Source organism: Arvicanthis niloticus, chromosome 29, assembly GCF_011762505.2.
Source record: "Arvicanthis niloticus isolate mArvNil1 chromosome 29, mArvNil1.pat.X, whole genome shotgun sequence".
Classification (NCBI taxonomy): domain Eukaryota; kingdom Metazoa; phylum Chordata; class Mammalia; order Rodentia; family Muridae; genus Arvicanthis; species Arvicanthis niloticus.
Genome location: NC_133437.1, coordinates 1,099,387 through 1,119,019, shown reverse-complemented (window position 1 = coordinate 1,119,019; position 19,633 = coordinate 1,099,387). Strand labels below are relative to the sequence as shown.

Here is a 19,633-nt window from a genome sequence, read left to right as displayed (position 1 = left end):
CGAAAAACAAAAAACAAAAAACAAAAAAAACAAAAAAAAAACCAAACAAACAAACAAACAAAAAAGGATATACAGGAAAATACAATTAAACAGGTAAGGAAAATAAATAATTATAAAACAATGCAAGATCTGAAAGTAGAAGTAGAAGCAATAAAGAAATCACAAACCAAAGGAATCCTGGAGCTAGAAAAGCTAGAGAAGAGAATAGGAACAACAGATGCAAGCATCACTAGAGAATATCAGAGATAGGTCTGCCCCATGCTGTCTATTCCCAGTACTTCTGTGGCTTGCCTGCACCTAGGAAGCTGCCCCTGTTGGGGTCATGATGAGCAGCAAGATGGCTTTTGCCACCAGGATCATGCAGGTAGTGAAGCCACATGCCTCATTAACAAGGTTTCCTAACAGAAGAGACAAACCTAAACTCAGTGACTCAGAAGGTCTGGGGTCTGCTGCACTATGCTCCCACTCCTCTGTAATTTCACAGCATTCTAAAGGAAATATGTCCCCAGATTTACTGATGCATCAGGGGCCACCAGACACTGTAGACATAATAAATGTGTTACCTCAGAAATTCAGAAGGAAACCTATGTCTCAAAAGGAAATGGAATTATCCAGTGTGGGAGTCCAGAATGATCGTCGTGGCTGCTGCTTGTCACCAGAAAAAAAGGATTAGCTTTCCAATAAATGACTTCCACAATGTCAAATGAAAAGTCATATATTAAACAACCTTAATAAAAAGAAGAATGAAGTGCTGAAACTCCAGGTGGTCACTTGAATCTCCTACATTATGTATATTGGTTAGCTTCCTCACAAGCTGACCTGTACACTTATTAAAGTCTACATTTTTAAATGCAAAAGGAAAAGAATATCAGAGACAGAAGAGTGAATCTCAGGTGTAGAGGATATAATAGAAGAAACTCATACATCACTCAAAAAATGTTAAATCTAAAAAATTCCTGACACAAAATGTCCAGAAAATTTGGGAAACCATGAGGAGACCTAACTTAAGAAGAATACGAATAGAAAAAGGTAAAGAGTCCCAGCTGCAAGACCAAGAAAATATTCTCAACAAAATCATAGATGAAAACTTTCCCAAACTAAAAAAAGTGATGCCTATAAACATACAGGAAGTTTATAAAATACCAATTGGATTGGACCAGGAAAAAAAAAAAAACTTCCTGGCACATAATAATCAAAACATAAAATCTACAGAATAAAGAAATAATATTAAAAGCAGCAAGGGCAAATGGCCAGGTAAAACACAAAGGCAGACCTATCAGAATTACCCTTGATTTCTTTTTTTCCCCCTCAAGACAGGGTTTCTCTATATATCCCTGGCTGTCCTGGAATTCACTCTGTAGACCAGGCTGGCCTTAAACTAAAAAATCTGCCTACCTCTGCCTCCCAAGTGCTGGGATTAAAGGCATGTGCCACCACCGCCCAACTTCTTAACAAAGACTCTAAAAGCTAGAAGAACATGGACAGATATCTTGCAACTTCTAAAAATCACAGATGCCAATCTATGTAGTAGAAAATATTAAAAATCCATGTGTAGGGTTTCTACCCCACCTTTGGTTGTTGAATTCCCAGATAAAATCACACATAGCCTTATGCAGAACAATAGCTTGGCAGCTACCTACCATGCATGCTAGAATCTACTTTTGTAATGATAACACTGAAACATTACTTACTATGCTTCATTGTGGATCCTTTTAGCTCCAGTTGGGCAGCCCTCGGGTCCACACTTCTCTCTCTCTCTCTCTCTCTCTCTCTCTCTCTCTCTCTCTCTCTCTCTCTCTCGTCCACTCTCCTATCCTGCATGTTCTTCCTTTATCCCATGATGGCTACTTCCTGGTCCTTCTCTACTCCTGGTCCTCTCTTCCTAATCCCATGGAACCTATCCTACCTATGGGTCTTCTGTCCAACTATTGAAAGTTGCCATCTTTATTTACCTATCACAATTAACTGGCAGCAGGGTCACTCAGTGTCTTATATGCAGACTCTCTTGAATTTGGGTTAACCAATTTTGGGGGCTTGAAATTAACATTAGTATACAAACATTAGGCCAATTCACTACAATGTAGATTATTATGCCCAGCAAAACTCTAAATCACAATAGATGATGAAAACAAGGTATTTCAATAAAAATCCAAATTCAACCAATATCTATCTATAAACCCAGCCTTACAGCAGGAAAACTCCAACCCACACAGGATAACTACATCCAAGAAAACCCAGAAAATAAGTACCAGTGAAAACAAGGAAAGCACACACACACACACACACACACACACACACACACACACACACACACTGTCTTAGTCAGGTTTCTATTTCTGAACAAACATCATGACCAAGAAGCAAGTTGGGGAAAAAAGGGTTTAGTCAGCTTACACTTCCACATTGCTGTTCATCACCAAAGGAAGTCAAGACTGGAACTCAAGCAGTTCAGGATGAAGGAGCTGATCCAGTGGCCATGGAGAGATGTTGCTTACTGGCTTCCTTCCCCTGTCTTGCTCAGCTTGCTTTCTTATAGAACTCTAGACTACCAGCGCAGGGATGGCACCACTCACAATGGGCTCTCCCCCCTTGATCACTAATTGAGAAAATGCCTTACAGGTGGATCTCATGGAGGCATTTCCTCAACGGAAGCTCCTTTCTCTGTGATAACATCAGATGGCATCAAGTTGACACACAAAACCAGCAAGTATAAACACACACACACACACACACACACTAATACAACCAATATCAAAATAAAAGGAAATAGCAATCACTGGGCATTAATATCTTTCAGCATCAATGGACTCAATTCCCCAGTAAAAAGACACAGGCTAAGAGAATGGTTGTGAAAACAGGATCCACAATTCTGCTGCATACAAAAAGGCACTTATGCAATAAAGATAGATATTACCTCAGAGTAAAAGGATGAATAAAAGCATTCCAAGCAAACAAACCCAAGAAACAAATTGGAATAGCCATTCTAATATCTAATAAAATAGACTTTCAACCAAAATTAATCAAAAAAGACAGGGAAGGTAATTTCATACATATCAAAGAAAAAATTGACCAAGATGATTTTTCAGTTCTGAACATCTAAGTCCCAAACACAAGGGCACACACTTTTGTAAAAGAAAAATTGCTAAAGCTTAAATCACACATCAAGTCCCACATATTAATAGTGCAACACTTCAACACCTCACTCTCACCAACTGAGAGGTTATTCAGAATAAAAACTAAACAGAGAAATAACGAAACAAATAGACATTATGAATAAAAGGACCTAACAGACATCTATAGAATATTTCAACCAAACATGAAAGAATATATCTTCTTCTCCACATCTCATGGATTCTTCTACAAAATGACCATATAGTTGACCCCAAAGCAAGCCTCAACAGATTGAAGTAAAGTGAAACATTGCCTTGTATCTTATCAAACCACTGCAGATTAAAGCTGGACTTCAACATCAGAAACACCAAAAACCCTACACACTGATGGAAACTGAACAACTCTCTGTTCAATGATTTCTGTGTCTGGGAAGAAATAAAGAAAGGAATTAGGAACTTTCTATAATTCAATGAAAATGAAGACACAACCTACTAGAATTTATGGGACACAATGAAAGCAGTGCTAAGAGGAAAGTTCATAGCTCAAAGTGTCTCCATAAAGAAGTTAGAAAATTCTTATATAAAACCACATACTTACATTTGATCTTTGACAAAGAAGCCAAAAGTATACAATGGAAAAAACATCTTTAATAAATGGTGCTAGTCATCTGGGCAGTGGTGGCACACACCTTTAATCCCAGGGCTTGGGAGGCAGAGGCAGGCAGATTTCTGAGTTTGAGGCCAGCCTGGTCTACAGAGTGAGTTCAAGGACAGCCAGGGCTATATAGAGAAACCTTGTCTCAAAAACAAAACAAAACAAAACAAAACAACCTCCCCCCCCCAAAAAAAAAAAAACAAAAAATGGTGCTGGTCTGACTGGTAGTGGCATGTAGAAAAATGAAAATAGACCCATATTTGTCACCTTGCACAAAGCTCAAATCCACATAGATCAAGGACTTTAACATAAAACCAGATACACTGAATCTAATAGAACAGAAAGTGGCAAAGTGCCTCAAACTCATAGGCACTGAGAGAAATTTCCTAAACAGAACTCCAATGGCTCACGTTATCTAAGGTCAACACTTGATAAACTGGAACTCATGAAACTGGAAAGCTTCTGTTAGGCAAAAGACATAATCAAAGGGGAAATCATCAATAACCTACAAATTGGGAAAAATATCTTCACGAACCCCACAGCCAATAGAGGGCTAATATCCAAAATGTATAAAGAACTCAAGAAGCTAATCTTCAAGAAACCAAACGACCCAATTGACAAAATAAAGTATATAACTAAACAGAGAATTCACAACAGAGGAATCCCAAATGGCTGAGAAGCACTTAAAGAAATGTTCAAAGTCCTTAGTGATCAGAGAAATGCAAATCAAAATGACCCTGAGATTTCACTTTATACCAATCAGTATGGCTAGGACCAAAAAATCAGGTGCCAGCACATGTTGGTGAGAAGGTGGAGAGAGAGGAACACTCCTCCATTGCTATTGGGATTGCAAACTGGTACAACCACTCAGAAAATCAATCTGGAGGTTCCTCAGAAAATTGAAAATAGATCTACGTAAAGATGAAGCCATACAACTCTTGGGCATATACCATGCCACAGGGGTATGTGTACCACGATGTTAATAGCAGCCTTATTTGTGGTAGCCAGAAGCTGAAAATAACCCGGATGTCTCACAACAAAAGAATGGATACAGAAAATGTGGTCACACAATGGAATTCTACTCAGTTCTTAAGAACAAGGATATTCTGAGATCTGCAGGCAAATGGATGGAACCAAAAAATATCATCCTGAGTGAAGTAACTCAGACCCAAAAGGACATGCTCACTAATAAGTGGATATTAGCCAAAAAAGTACAGAATAATGAGATAAAATCCATAAAACTCAAGAAAGTTATCAAGCTGAATGGCCCAAATGAGCTAAGTCAGAATATCTCAATCCTACTTGGGAGGCAGAAGAAAGCAATCACAGAGATGGGGTGAGGGTGGGACCTGGGTGGGAAAGGTTACAGGGAGGAGAAGAGGGGAGCATGATCAGGTATTGAGGGGAGAGAACAGCTGGGCGGTGGTGGCGCACGCCTTTAATCCCAGCACTTGGGAGGCAGAGGCAGGCAGATTTCTGAGTTTGAGGCCAGCCTGGTCTACAGAGTGAGTTCCAGGACAGCCAGAGCTACACAGAGAAACCCTGTCTTGAAAAACAAAACAAAAACAAAAACAAAAACAAAAAAAACAAAACAAAACAAAACAAAAAAAAAAAAAAAAAAAAAAGAAGGGAGAGAACAACTGAAGCCCCGAGGGCCAGCAGAAAGTATGGAAACTGTCATCCTTGGGAGATAGGAGGTGGGAGGACACTCTAGAATGTACCAGAGTCTTGGGAGGTGAGAGGCTCTCAGGCATCAAAAGGAGGAACCTTAAATTAAATGACCTACAGTGGGGAGAGGGAACTTGTAGAGTCTACATCTAGTAGAAAGACAGAACATCAAGTGGAGGGATGGAGTTGCCATTCCACAGTCAAAATCTCTCACCCAGAATTGTTCCTGTCTGAAAGATGTGCAGAGTCAAAAATGGAGCAGAGCCTGAGGGAAAGGAGTTCCAGTGATAGGCCCAAATTGGGATCCAGCTCAAGGGGAGGCTTTATGGTCTTACACTGTTACTGATATTATTATGTACTTACAAACAGGAGCCTAGCATGATTGACCTCCGAAAGGTCCAACAAGCTGATGTAAGATGCAGATGCAAATATTTACACCCAACCAACGGACAGAAACTGGTGACTCCTGTGGTTAAATTAGGGAAAATGCTGGAAGAAGCTGAGGAGGGTGACCCTAGAGGAAGACTAGCAGTCTCAATGAACCTGGACCTCCGAGATCTCTCAGACACTGAGCCACCAACCAGGCAGCATACACCAGCTGATATGATGCCCCCAACACATAATTAGCAGAGGATTTCCATGTCTGAACTCAGTGAGAGAAGATGCACCTAGCCCTCAAGAGACTTGAGGCCCCAGAGAGTAAGAAAACCAATGGCTTAGGTTATAAGGTCAACAATTGACAAATGGGACCTCATGAAACTGCAAAGATTCTATAAGGCAGAGGATACTGTCAATAGGACAAAACAGCAGCCTAAAGATTGGAAAAAGAGCTTCACCAACTCTACATCTGACAGAGGGCTAATATCCAACATTAATAAGGAACTCATGAAGTTAAACACCAACAACACAAATAACCAAACCAAAAATGGGACATAGAACTAAATAGAGAGTTCTCAACAGAGAAATCTCAAATGGCTGAGAAACATGTAAATAAATGTTTAAATTCCTTAGTCAACAGGAAAATGGAAATCAAAACAACTCTGAGATTCTATCTAATTTTATCAAAAACTCAAGTGATAGCATATGCTGGCAAGGATGTAGAACAAGGGGAACACTCCTCCATTGAAAGTGTGAGTGCAGCTGTGGTGGCACATGCCTTTAATCCCAGCACTTGGGAGGTAGATGCAGGCAGATTTCTGAGTTCAACGCCAGCCTGGTCTACAGAGTGAGTTCCAGGACAGCCAGGGCTACACAGAGAAACCCTGTCTCGAAAAACCAAAAAAAAAAAAAAAAAAAAAAAAAAAACCCAAAAAGGAAGGAAGGAAGGAAAGGAAGAAAGAAAGAAAGAAAGAAAGAAGTAAGTGTGAGTGCAAACTTATACAACCACTTTGTAAATAAATTAGGTGGTTTGTTAGAAAAGTGGGAATGGTTCTACAAAACTCAGCTACACCACTCCTAGGCATAAACCCAAAATGTTCTCCACCATCTCACAAAGACATTCACCTAAGTTCATGGCAGCTTTATTTGTAATAGCCAGAAACTGGAAACAACCTAGATGTCACTCAACTGAATAATGGATAAATAAAATGTGGTACATATACACAATGAAATACTATTCAGCTATTAAAAACAAAGTTATCATAAATTTTGTAGGCAAATGTACAGATCTTGTGAATATCATCCTGAGTGAGGTACTCAGTCTCAAAGGAACATGGGACTCACTTATAAGTGGTTACTAGCCATAAAACACAGGATGCCCATGTTATAGTCCACAAACCAAAATAAGCAAACAAGAAGGAAAGTACAAGCAAGGATGCTTCAATCTCACTTAGAGGTGGAATAAAATAGTCATAAGAGATAGATGGAGGGAGGAAACTGGGTGGGAGAGGGGATGAGTATTAGAAGGGGGGGGCAGAATCAGTCATGGAAAGGCACAGGAGAAATTGCCAGATAGTCATGAAAATGAATGAAAATCTGCAACTAATGGGTAATGAGCAAACACCAGAAAGAGACAGATAAAGGAGTTGCCCAAGACTCAGTGGGGGTGTCTTTAGCTGTGACTCAAAGCACTGGGGATATAGAACCTGAAGATGGCATTGCCTGTAGCCAGGCAGGAAACCTAATGGAGGAATAGGGACAAAAAACTTTCAATCCCACGTTTTTCCTGTCTACAAGAAATGTATGGATGGAGAATGAAGCAGAGACTGAGGGAATGGTCAACCAATAACCAACCAAACTTGAAACCCATTCCATGGGTAAGCACCAATCCCTTACACTACTAATGATATTCTCTAATGCTTGCAGACAGGGCTTTCCTCTGAGAGGCTCCACACAGCAGCTGATTCAGATAGATGCAGACACCCACAGTGAACTGTGGGTAAACTTTGGAAACTCTTATGGAAGACTAGGAGGAAGGACTGAGGCCTGCAAGGAGATAGGAACTCCATGGGATTACCAACATAGTCAATTAATCTGGATTCTTGGGGGCACTCAGAGACTGAACTATCAAGGAGCATACATGAGCTGGACCTAGGCCTTCCTGCACACATGTAGCAGAAGTGCAGCTTAGTCGTCATAAGGGTTCTGAACTCCTGGAGCACAGGCTATCCCAAAAGCTGTTGCCTCTCTGTAGGATATGTTCTTCTAACTAGGCTGCCATGTCTGACCACCGTGAGAGAGGATGTATCTAGCCTTATAAAGACTTAATGTGCTGGCTGGTGAAATACTCAGTAGGCCCCCACCCACTCAGAGGAGAAAAGGAGGGGGATGGGAGGAAGAATTGTGATTGGGAGGGGAGCAGTGAGTGGGATATAAAATGAATAAAACAAAAATTTATAGGAAGGTACAGGTAGAAAGGGCAGTCTGCCACAGAAATGGAATAGTACATGGGAATCTTTTTAAATTTTAAATTTAATTTATTATTATTATTTCAATATAGGGTTTCTCTATGTTGCCTTTGCTGTCCTAGAACTCACTCTGTAGACCAGGCTTACCTTTAACTCAGAGGCCATGTTTTGAGTGCAGGGGGCCACAAGAATTAGAAAGTGATAAAGAGGAACACTGAGAAGGCCTACTGTAAGTGCATAGCCTTCAATGGGGAGCCCTTGGAGACCTTGGAAGGCAGAGCCAGGATGGTGTCAAGTTTCCAAGTTCCCAGCACAAAGCAGTATTTAGAAGCTGCTCAAACAGAAAAGATTAACTGATGGGTGTGTTTGCTCACACCTTTAATCCCAGTTCTTGGGAGAAAGGCAGAGTTAAACAGATCTCTGGGAGTTTGCAGACTATGTGATAGGGAGGTCCAGGGAACCCTGGAGCTTGAGAGACCATGTGTCAAAAATAGGAAACAAAACTGCAATTATCAAGATGTAAAAGCTTCTTCTTCTTCTTCTTCTTCTTTTTTTTTTTTTTTTTTTGTTTTTTGTTTTTGTTTTTGTTTTTGTTTTTTTTCGAGACAGGGTTTCTCTGTGTAGCCCTGGCTGTCCTGGAACTCACTCTGTAGACCAGGCTGGCCTCGAACTCAGAAATCCGCCTGCCTCTGCCTCCCAAGTGCTGGGATTAAAGGCGTGGGCCATCACCGCCTGGTGTGAAAGCTTCTTAATGGGTGGGAAGGGTGTGCCCAGAGGTATTTAAGTTCAGGTTCTGGGATCAAAATCCTCAAACACCAGAACAGAGTGTGCCAAGATGCAGGAGTCTACTGATTTTCCAGGTGAGTTGCACTGGGGAAGCTAAATGGGTAGTGAAGGTTGTATGTGGCACTTTATCCTTTGCTTAGGGAGAAAGGGAGCTGAGAGAAGAGCAGGCTTTCAGCACCTGCATGACAGATTCTTTTTTTTTTTTTTTTTTTTTTTTTGGTTTTTCGAGACAGGGTTTCTCTGTGTAGCTCTGGCTGTCCTGGAACTCACTCTGTAGACCAGGCTGGCCTCGAACTCAGAAATCCGCCTGCCTCTGCCTCCCAAGTGCTGGGATTAAAGGCATGCGCCACCACTGCCCGGCTGCATGACAGATTCTGAGTGAGGTCCTTCCTCAACCTCAGTCTCTCTCTACTGATGGTCCCGTCTTAACACAGGAGTTGTTTGTGGGATTGTTTTTTTCCAATGGCAATCCCGAGGCCAAGGTGCATGCTGGGACTGGCAAGCAAGTAGAAGTCAGGGTGCCAGCCAGGGTGCTGGTTCTTAGGCCAAGCGTCTGTGCTTTATTTTCCTCCCTCTCCTGCCAAGATAGCCTGAACCCTCTGGGGACAGCTACTGAGAACTGTGGGCTCTCATTGACCACTTTTATTCTTTCTTCTAGGCTTTCCAATTCAGAATGCTCCCCCAACAAATCTACCTACACATTGGAGCCCTAGACTTCCATTGTCCACAGATCTCCAAATTCCTCAAGCCCTGCCAGTGCCTCATCATCACCAAATGCCCCAAAGGCCTCAATTATCTGAAGGTTTCCAAATTCCTCAAGATCCCCTAATGCCTCATTGTCTCCAAATATCACAAATTTGTCCATTATTTGAAGGTCTACAATTGACTCCAGCATTCCCAGTTAACCCAGGCTTTCAAGTTTGCCCCTCTCCCTCAGCTCCACTTGAGGCTCCTCAAGTCCTTCCAAGGCCACATGTTCCCCAAAAGGCTCCTGTAAGGGAGTGGAAAGGGCGTACCAGGTATAGCCCAGAACAAAAGAGTAAACTGGAAACATTCTTCTTCGAAAAGTCCAAGTATCCTACCTTAAAGGAACAAAAGAAGCTGGCACAAAGCATTTCTGTGATGGAATACCAGATTCGGGTCTGTCCCCTGTCTTGTCCCTCTCCCATCTAGTCAGTATAGCCACTCCCCTGTTAGCCACCAGCACCATCACCCCCAGACTCCCATCACTTCTGGTGTTTTTTCATTGTTTGGGGTTGCTTGGTTCCTGGTTACATAAAGTTGGCTGAGGGTTTTACTAGCATGGACCAAGGGTACTGCATCCTTCTTGGACCTCTCAGAAATCCCTGGACAACCTAGAGCCATATTGGTGCCCCTTGGGGCTCCCAGTTATATAAAGATCATGGTTCCTTTGAATCCTCTGATTATGTAGATCAGAAATTTCCGTTGTCCCCATGGGCTCATGTCCTGCCCATATTGCCTTCCTCCCTCCAGGGCCTTCAAGGTCCTGTGGTGTGTAAACAGGAGAAACATAGAGAGGAAAACAAAGACCTTGTCTTTCAACACAGCAGCTTCAGATCTAGGGCCTACACTAGTGAGTCGAGCCCTTCTTCCTAACCTTTGTATTCTTTGTCTCTCCAGATATGGTTTAAGAACCGAAGGTCTATATACTTTCGGAAGCATCCCCAAGAACGTCTAAAAACATCAAGCAGTCAACGTGGGAGAGGCCAAGTTCACTGCACCAGCACAAGAGATTAATGCTGGGGCCACTGGTAATCCTGTGTCTCCAAGCCTAGTAGATGATGGCTCCCTTCTTCAACTCAGCTCCTCTGGTATCTTCCCATCCTTTCTCCATTCTTGATCAGGCCTAGGGAACATTCTGGGTATGGTGTTGACTGCCCATAGCCAGACTACTGCAACCACTAGCCTATTTCTATTTTCCTTTTGTTTTATTTAATCTGTGGGTGTATGTTTTGAAGAAATTCCTCATGACCTGGTGGGTAGCACACTTCAGTCTCTTTCTAAATGTATTGTTAGCAAGCTAATGAGCACATTCAGTTCAATTCCCCTGTGCAGGAATCAGCAGCCTACTGTTAACCAGGGACACAGTTCAATCTATATCAATTGAAGACACAACAGACTCAGCACCAGAGATAAGACTCAGCCCTAGCCAAAGCTCTAGTACTCTGCCACCTTATAAAGCCAGCAGCAGCTGAAGCTCCCTCAAAAGCTACAGCTTTGAAGATCCATGTAGTTAAAATACTTGCATCCCAGGACTAGTTCTGTCCAAGGCCTCTACAGATTTGACATTTCCCTAGATACTGTGTTGTTTACCAAATCTGTTGTCCCTGATTTTGCCCAACCCTACTTACCATGAGGTTATTTCTAGGAACCCTTTGGTCCCTCTTGTTTATTGTATCTTTAACTTTGGTAAATTTTATTAATTAAAGGCATGTTCAGTTAAACTCGATTCTTTGTTGTTTTTTAAAGTTCTCTCTTTTTTCCTTTTATTGGATAATTTCTTTATTTACATTTCAAATGTTATCCCATTTCCTGTTTTCCCCTCTGGAAATCCCCTCTCCCATTCCCCCTCCCCCTGCTTCTATGAGCCTGCTCCATGACTCACCCACCCACTCCCACCTCTCGTCCCTGGCATTCCCCTACCCTGGGGCATTGAGCCTTCACAAGGCCAAGGGCCTTTCCTCCCATTGATGCCAGACAAGGTCACCCTCTGCTACATATGTGGCTGGAGCCATTGGTCCCTCAAATGTGAACTCTGTGGTGGGTGGTTTAGTACCTGGGAGCTCTGGGGGGTCTGGTTGGATGATAGTGTTGTTCCTATGGGGTTACAAACTCCTTCAGCTCTCTCAGTCCTTTCTCTAACTCTTCCTTTGGAGACCTTTGTTTTATATATGCAGTATATACATGTTCAACTGGGTACCCCATGGTTGGTTGTTCTCTGAACCTTTGGCTTTGTGCTATGGTCTGTGTCTGTAGTATTTCCTGAGCCTGGATAAAGAAATTGTGTTGTCGATAGATCAGTTGTGGTTGGCTGCCAAATGATCACTTGTCTTATTGCATTTGGAATGGTTATCGTTTTCTCTAGTAGTCTCTCTTTGTTGCAAAAAGTTTGAAGAGGGAGAACTACACTTGGTGGAGAGAAGGAATTAGAATGCAGTTAGGAATTGTGTTAGTTTAGGAATGTGGCATCAGTAGGTTTTCCTAAGGTCCATGACCTTACCAGCAAAGAGTAAATACCTAGGCTTACAATACCAGGCATCAATTTCCTCCTATTTCTCAGGACTTAAATCTAAGGAGATTGCTGTTTGTTATTCTTCAGATTTAGGAGTCATTATTTTACCCTTAGATTGATTATCTTGGTGTGATTTTATTCTGTGACACTATTCCTAGGAAGAGGTGTGCAAGTTCAAAGTTCAAGTATCACCAAAGTACAACTTGATGAATGTAGAGTGAAAAATTATAAAGGCCATTTTATGAAATATGTGTAGATTTTTCGCCTTACAGAACTCGGAACTGAAAGTAAGATTTTAGGCCTTCACATTCCAGGTGAAGGACACTTGCTGGATTACATTCCCCAAGCCTCGCCCAAGTCAGAAAGGCATTCTTGATTACAGATAAAGATGCTACCACCTAGGTGGGGCCATAGCCCTATAGCAGGAAAAAGTAAAGATAGTAATCTGAAATGGCAGAATAGGACACAATAGCATGGTGAAAACCACATTTTTGAGAAGAATGAGTGTGCAGAGTGATCTCACATGACTCTAGATCATTTGGGCTAGATTCTCTGAAATGTTCCACTGTTCTTGGTTACCCCTCCCTTGGTCTTCCCAGTGCTATGTTCAAAATTTGTAAAACAACCAATCATGTGTAAGTGTGCGAAAATGCCTTCCTTTCCCCACCCCATGCTATAAAAGACCCTTTATCCCACCACACGGGGCCAAAAACCCTGCTCTTGGAGCTAAAGAGCTTGTCGTTTTTGACCGCCGGCTCCTCCCCTAATAAACCTCTGCTGATTGCATCCAGGTATGGTTTCTTGTGATTTTTGGGTGGTAGAGATTCCGGAGGCTTGAGGAAGGGTCTCCTGAGTATGGGGGTCTTCATTTGGGGGCTCGTCCGGGATATGCGACCACCTTAATCCAAGAACCACGCTGGGAGGTAAAGGGACATCGTGGTTTTTCTGTCTGGTTATTGTGTGACCTTTTGTATAAATTGCCTGGTTTTTCATGTACTGGTTTCTGGTTTTTCATGTGCGGGGTTGCCTAAATCGTCTGATGTCTCGTGTGCTGTTTTGTCTAGGTTTGTTTAAGTTATTTGGTTAAGTTGTTTGTGCCCGCCTGTCTGAATTATTTGGTTTCTGAAAAGTGCACTTCGGTTTGGACTGGCAGCTGTTTCTGTCTCATGAGGGGCAGTAAACCATTTTTGTTTCGAGAGGAGACAAATGAGTGATTAGCAGATGTGCTGGAGAGTCACTAGCTGCTGCACGCCCAGAGACGTTTGGGGGTTCATCTAGGTGCTGGGGAGGACGTGGAATCCCTCTAGGCTGGCACAGGTTTGCATCTAGGTGCCGGAGAGGATGTGGAATTCCTCTTGGCTGGCACTGGCGATTGAGATGGGTTTTTTGTTAGTCTTTTTGTGTGTTAACAATGAAACTAGAGAGAAAAGGTCAGAAATGGCCACCGTGGTAGTTGTACTCTCATGGCAGTGTGTCTATTTTTGGGTTGTTCATTGCTGGCGTGTTTGAAATCTGTTAGACTTGGTCCAGCATAAGCTGGCCAAGTTGTCTGAATCTGTTAAATCTGAATCTGTGAAGACTGACCGGGTTGTCTGGTTATTGGAGTCTTACTTGGAAGGTGAGAGGCCTTCCAGAAGGTCAGAGCATCTGACTGTCAGGTTTCAAGAGACTGAGCGCTCCTACTTGGGAGAAGACATGGAATCCTTCATCTAGGGTCGTGACCAAATGTAGTTAAGTGTTATTTGTGCCACCCGTGGCAGGGATGAGCTATCTGTGTTTTATGTACCACCCGTGAGAGGGGTGAGCTATTTGTGTTGTTTTTTTTATATGTGTGTGTCTTTTCTTGGCAAATCATCTGTGTGTTAGCTGTTAATCTACTGTGTTAAACATCTTGAGTTAAAAATAGGTAACATGATTGCTGGCAGAGCGAGGAATGAAGCCGCCGGTACAAGAATACAGCTGCAGAAAGGTGGGCAGGTCCTTTAATAAGGGGCAGCTACCTCGGTTTGTGCTTGCGGTTCGTGTTCCTACAGCCCGCCTACCGCATGTAGGGTATGCTTCAGGTAACAGCACATGGAGCGTGCCCTCACCCAGCCGACAACTCGTGGTTCCCCAGCACAGCAACAGCGTGCAACAGCTACCTAGTTTGGTATTCCTGGCTGTACTGGGTACCTAGAGGTTACTAGTGCAACAAATCGGTGGTTTTCTACCTGCCACCTATGAAGATAGATGAGAACCCAGGTGAAAAAGAAAAAAACCTGGCAGTGGAGCCAGGACAGCTAGACAAACAGCCGCAGCAAGATTGTTCACCTGAGAGTTAATTATTAAAAAAAAGAGAGAGACAAGAACTGGTTAAAACTGCTTACTTAATTTAGTTTAAAACTTACTTGTGAGGCAGTCTTAATTTGCACAAGAAAAACTGATAATTCGCCCTGCTCTGTGGCCAGGAGCAGGGCACCAGCAGAAAGCAGAAAAAAAGGGGGCCAGCAGTTTTTTAGCTTCTGTAATAAGAAAGTTGATAATAATTTTTCCCAGTTTAATAAGTAAAGGAGTGCTTTTTTCTAAAATTACATCTTAAAAGTTACAGGCTGTCCTGAGTCAGAAATATATATATATCCTTCAGTTTTGATGGATTTGTTAGCCATTACCGTTTGAGACAATTTCATTATTTATATGAGATTTTCATTAAGATTTGGTTCAAAGATGAGCATCCAGAGAAGATAAAATTAAAGAAGTGAAGACTTGTGCTCTTATGTTAGACATAAAAATGTTTACTTTATTGTTCTTGTTGTAATCAGAAATAACTCTTTAAAAGGTTTTTATAGAACTATGACCAAAGTTTCTATTTTGTTAAAAGTTAAATTCAAATATGTGTCAAATGTAACTCAAGTTGCCTTTTAAAAATTGTTAATACTGTGTAAACCTTCAACATCTTAATAGTCCTTGCTGTGAAATGCTACAGATAAGGCTATTCATTCTGATTTGGTTTCTTTCTTAGAGCTTCAGAGGTGAGCTCACATTACACCTGTGGACAAGGTACTGTTTTCAGACTGAATTAGGTTATGGTCTCTAGTGTGATGTGAACAGCAGTCATGCAGCCTCACAAATACATCAGTCTACACAGAGTTCAAAGCAATAAATAAGGTAAAAGCCTTTTCTCCACAAGAGTCTTGTAGGTTCTGATCTTCAGGAGTGAAGCCTCAGACATGGGGACCCCATCAATTGATCAGGCTGTGGTCAGCAGCAGGTCAATTCGGACCAGATGTGACTGAGACCTTCATGTGACAGAAGGTAAGGGACACCCAAAGGCCCATGCCAGATCCTGCTGATAGATCTTGAGAGAGAGTGTTACATGAGACCCCACTAAGTTTGATCAGGACACATGAGGTTAAGCAGAGATTAGATAAGTTACCCACAGCCTTTCTAGACTAGCTCATAGAGACATTCTGTCAGTGTAGACAAGGCTTCAGAGGCTACAGAGACTACAAGATAAGTCATTGAAAGATTTAGGAAGTATACTACATATTAAAATTATTGATGGTAATAGCAAGTGAGAGAAGATTTAAAAGAAAGGAATAGAGAAGAGGAATAGAGAAGGTTTAGTGTAAGTCTAGAAGAAAAGAGTAGAGAAGAAGAGATAAGTTGCTGTGAGTCCCGAGGAATCTAGAGGAATAGAGGAGACTAGAGAGAGGTGAAGAAAGAGAAAGGTGCCAGGAAAGAATTTACAGAAAGCAGAAAAAAGGGACTCCAATCAAAGAGAGATAAAACTCTTTGAAAAAGACCAGTGTGCGCATTGCAAGTAAAGGAGCCAGCTTCAGGGTCCAAGAGGGCCCTAACAAATAGAAGCCAGGGCCAGAAAATCCCAGGCCTTGAAAAACACCCCAAGTGGCGAAGATAACAGCTCTGTGTGAAGACGGCTATTGAGATAGACGGGGCAGCTTGGAGCCACCCAACTTTTGATAGACACAGGGGCTTCTTCCAGGCCAATGGGTCAAAACGTATTCATGGACTACCCGAAAATGGTGGACTAAGAGATGGGCTGGGTATCCCATTCATTTATGGTCATCCTAGGCTGCTCCTATCCCCTTTCTGGTTGAGGGGATACTCCCTAGGATGGACATCCAGATACAACACTTTCTGGGCTGCAACTAGCTGACAAGAATTCAACGGATAGAAGACTGACTTCAGCCAGGAGCCAAGGTAACCTGCTTTACAGACGGGAGCAGTTTTCTCCATGCTGGTCAGAGACAAGCCAGTGCTACTGTGGTGGACACATGTCATCTGGACTGAGATCATTGGTGCAGAGAGCAACCTTGGAACCTGGGGTCGACAAGCAGGTGTGCTTTTGCCACAGCCCATGCCCGCAAAGCTATATGCCAAGAGAGGAAAACCCTGATGAAACCAGAAGCTGTAAATATTTTGTTGCCCAGGACACCAAGGGAGGAGACTCCAGCCTGAGGCAATAACTGGACAAATCAAGTGTCTTGATATGGGAGCCTGTTCCAGTTGTGGGCCTAAGAGATGGCCTCACTTAAAGCACAGAATAAGAGAAAGAACTCAGATTGCTAGCCATCCTGCCAGATACTATCTAGAGAAAAAGAGAAAATGGTGCACACAAGAAGGGAGAACTATACTCCCCAGAAAGCAAAGGATTTACCAGGCTAAATACACAGATGGACTCTTAAGATATGAGTGCAACCAAGCAGCCAAGAGGCTTAAAGCGTATAAGGGACCTTAGGTTTTGAGCCAGAGAAATAATAAGAAATACCTAGGAGAAAACAGCCTAGAATAGGGACCTTCCCTAGGTTTCAAGTGTCCTAGGTAATTAGATCAGAGAGCAGTTTTAAGGTAAGTCAGGAATTGAAGATCCACTGTTTATATTGTCTCCAAAGCTCAGGACAGGTAGAGAGAATATACAGGACCCTAAAATTAAACTACCCTTGGGAACTGGCGCTGGCTAGAGTGTCCCTTGTCCTTGCTCCATACCCAGAATGTCCATTTTGTGTGAGAAATGATTTTTCAGGCTACTAAAAGACTGTTCCTGGTGCTGTGGACCATCCGACCTCCTTGAAGTTCACCATCACCACCTGTGACTGATGCCAACTGGAGAAGATCCAGATGCCTGAACAACCCCCTACTCTTTAGCTCCAGGTCTTCTGCTATTCTACAAGGCTAAAGAGCAGCAGGCCTTGACTCCTGAGACCACCCCAGAGGTACAGGGAAAATGCTGCCTTGGAGGGTGGGACTTAGTGTGTGTACACCCAAGGTTAAATGACAGTTTGTGATTACAAGATTGAAGTTGAAATGTGAATCTAGAGTTATATAGATTTGTTCCTTTTGCAATTTCTCTTTATTATATATGTGATTTTATGTATATGTAGACAGCTATGTGCCACAAAATGTAGAAAAGTCAGAAGACAACTTTGAAAGCATGTTACAAAGAAAAGGAAATGTTTTGAAACCCCTAGTCAATAGAATAGAGCCCAAGAACCCCTGCTAACAGATACCTAGTGCCTAAAATTGATAAATGGTAGACTTACAGCTCCGGGTTAACACCATGTGTTTCCACTGCTATCTTTGATGAAAACAAAGATTATTATATACTTGTCCAGCTAGTTCCCGCAGGTACTCTTGAACTGAGTTTGAGATATACCCTAGATGATTCTGCAGAGAGCCTATTTTCCTTGACTCTAGCTGTTACATTGTGACTAGGAGTGGCCATAGGTATAGAGACAGGTGTGGCTACATTGATACAGACACCTCATTATTTTCATCAGCTGAGAGCTGCCACTGATGTAGATTTGAGAGCCCTAGAACAGTCAGTAACAAAGTTAAGTTGTTACTAGACTTGCTGTTTCTTAAAGGAGAAAGTCTGTGTGCTGCTCTAAAAAAAATGTTACTATTATGTAGACCATTCAAGAGTGACCAGAGAGTAAATTCAGAAAAAGGTTAGACCAGAGACAAGATAGAGAGGCACAGCAACGTTGATTTGAGAGTTGGTTCAATCCTCCCTTGCTGAACCCCTTGTGATTTTACTTTTGCTTTTAACCATAGGCCCCTGCATTTTAAATAGATTAGTAACTTTTGTTAGAGAAAGGATAAATGCTGTTCAGCTTTTTGTGTTGCGCCACCAATACAAGACTTTGGGTCAAGAAAATGGTAATTATTATGACACTGGAGTTTAAACTTTTTTAAAGATCCTAATCAGAAGAAGTGGGGTGAGAATAGACTTATTAATAATCGAGTTTTTATGATTAAAAACAAGCAAATTGGAAGAAGTGGGGATGTAGAGTGAAAAATTATAAAGGCCATTTTATGAAATATGTGTAGATTTTTCGCCTTACAGAACTCGGAACTGAAAATAAGATTTCAGGCCTTCACATTCCAGGTGAAGGACACTTGCTGGATTACATTCCCCAAGCCTCGCCCAAGTCAGAAAGGCATTCCCGACTACAGATAAAGATGCTACCACCTAAGTGGGGCCATAGCCCTATAGCAGGAAAAAGTAAAGATAGTAATCTGAAATGGCAGAATAGGACACAATAGCATGGTGAAAACCACATTTTTGAGAAGAATGAGTGTGCAGAGTGATCTTTTTGACCGCCGGCTCCTCCCCTAATAAACCTCTGCTGATTGCATCCAGGTATGGTTTCTTGTGATTTTTGGGTGGTCGCGATTCCGGAGGCTTGAGGAAGGGTCTCCCGAGTAGGGGGTCTTCAATGAAGAATGAGTTCTATTGGGATTACTCATGAGGATATGGGTGAGGGGTTACTTACAAGAGAATCACTCAAAACTCAAAAACCATCTATGCTACCCAAGCCTGCATCAGCAAGAATGTCTGCTTATGAAAGCTAGAAACCTGGGCTGCTCTGCTCAACCTAGAGGTAGTTTTTGACTGGTCGACAAATGTCTTCCTGGTGACTCAGGTGATTTGAGCCTCTTCCAGGTAGTTTGGCTGGCCTGAGAGTATCTGAGAAGTCTTTATTTATATATCCTTGGGGTTTGGGAGACCTAGAGAATCTGGTTAGTTTCAGTGATTTGGGGAGCTATTGAGATGTTTACTTCCTGAACTCAAGGAACTTTTCTTTACAGGTTTGAAGCTTCCACTTCTTCAAACATCCTGTGGTTTCATCCACCTCCCATTTTTGTTCTGTTTTGTTTTGAGAAGGATGTGGGGCAAGGTCTCACTATATATACAATATAAGGTGTAACTTTCGCTGACCTGAAAGTGGACATGCAAACCAGGCTTCCCTCATATTCACAGGATTTTGTCTTGTGTGCTGGGATTAAAGGCTTGGGCCACCACTCCTGTTTC

At 42.2% G+C, this 19,633-nt stretch overlaps 1 protein-coding gene and 1 pseudogene across 1 annotated transcript; both read left to right on the top strand.

Moving 5' to 3' along the window:
- The first annotated feature begins 322 nt into the window (after positions 1-322).
- On the top strand, positions 323-673 carry LOC143440234 (alpha-ketoglutarate dehydrogenase component 4 pseudogene; annotated as a pseudogene).
- Positions 674-9,114: 8,441 nt separating this feature from the next.
- On the top strand, positions 9,115-10,823 carry LOC143440233 (oocyte-specific homeobox protein 8-like). Its single transcript, XM_076926948.1, has 3 exons — positions 9,115-9,139; positions 9,724-10,205; positions 10,707-10,823. The coding sequence occupies exons 1-3, from the start codon at positions 9,115-9,117 to the stop codon at positions 10,821-10,823; spliced, it is 624 nt and encodes a 207-aa protein (XP_076783063.1).
- The last annotated feature ends 8,810 nt before the right edge of the window (positions 10,824-19,633 follow it).

Excerpts from the sequence above, each read along its gene's own strand:
- LOC143440233 (XM_076926948.1), top strand. The coding sequence starts at position 9,115 with ATGCAGGAGTCTACTGATTTTCCAG. Across the intron at positions 9,140-9,723 it reads GGAGTCTACTGATTTTCCAG|GCTTTCCAATTCAGAATGCT; the intron begins GTGAGTTGCACT and ends TCTTTCTTCTAG. Across the intron at positions 10,206-10,706 it reads TGATGGAATACCAGATTCGG|ATATGGTTTAAGAACCGAAG; the intron begins GTCTGTCCCCTG and ends TTGTCTCTCCAG.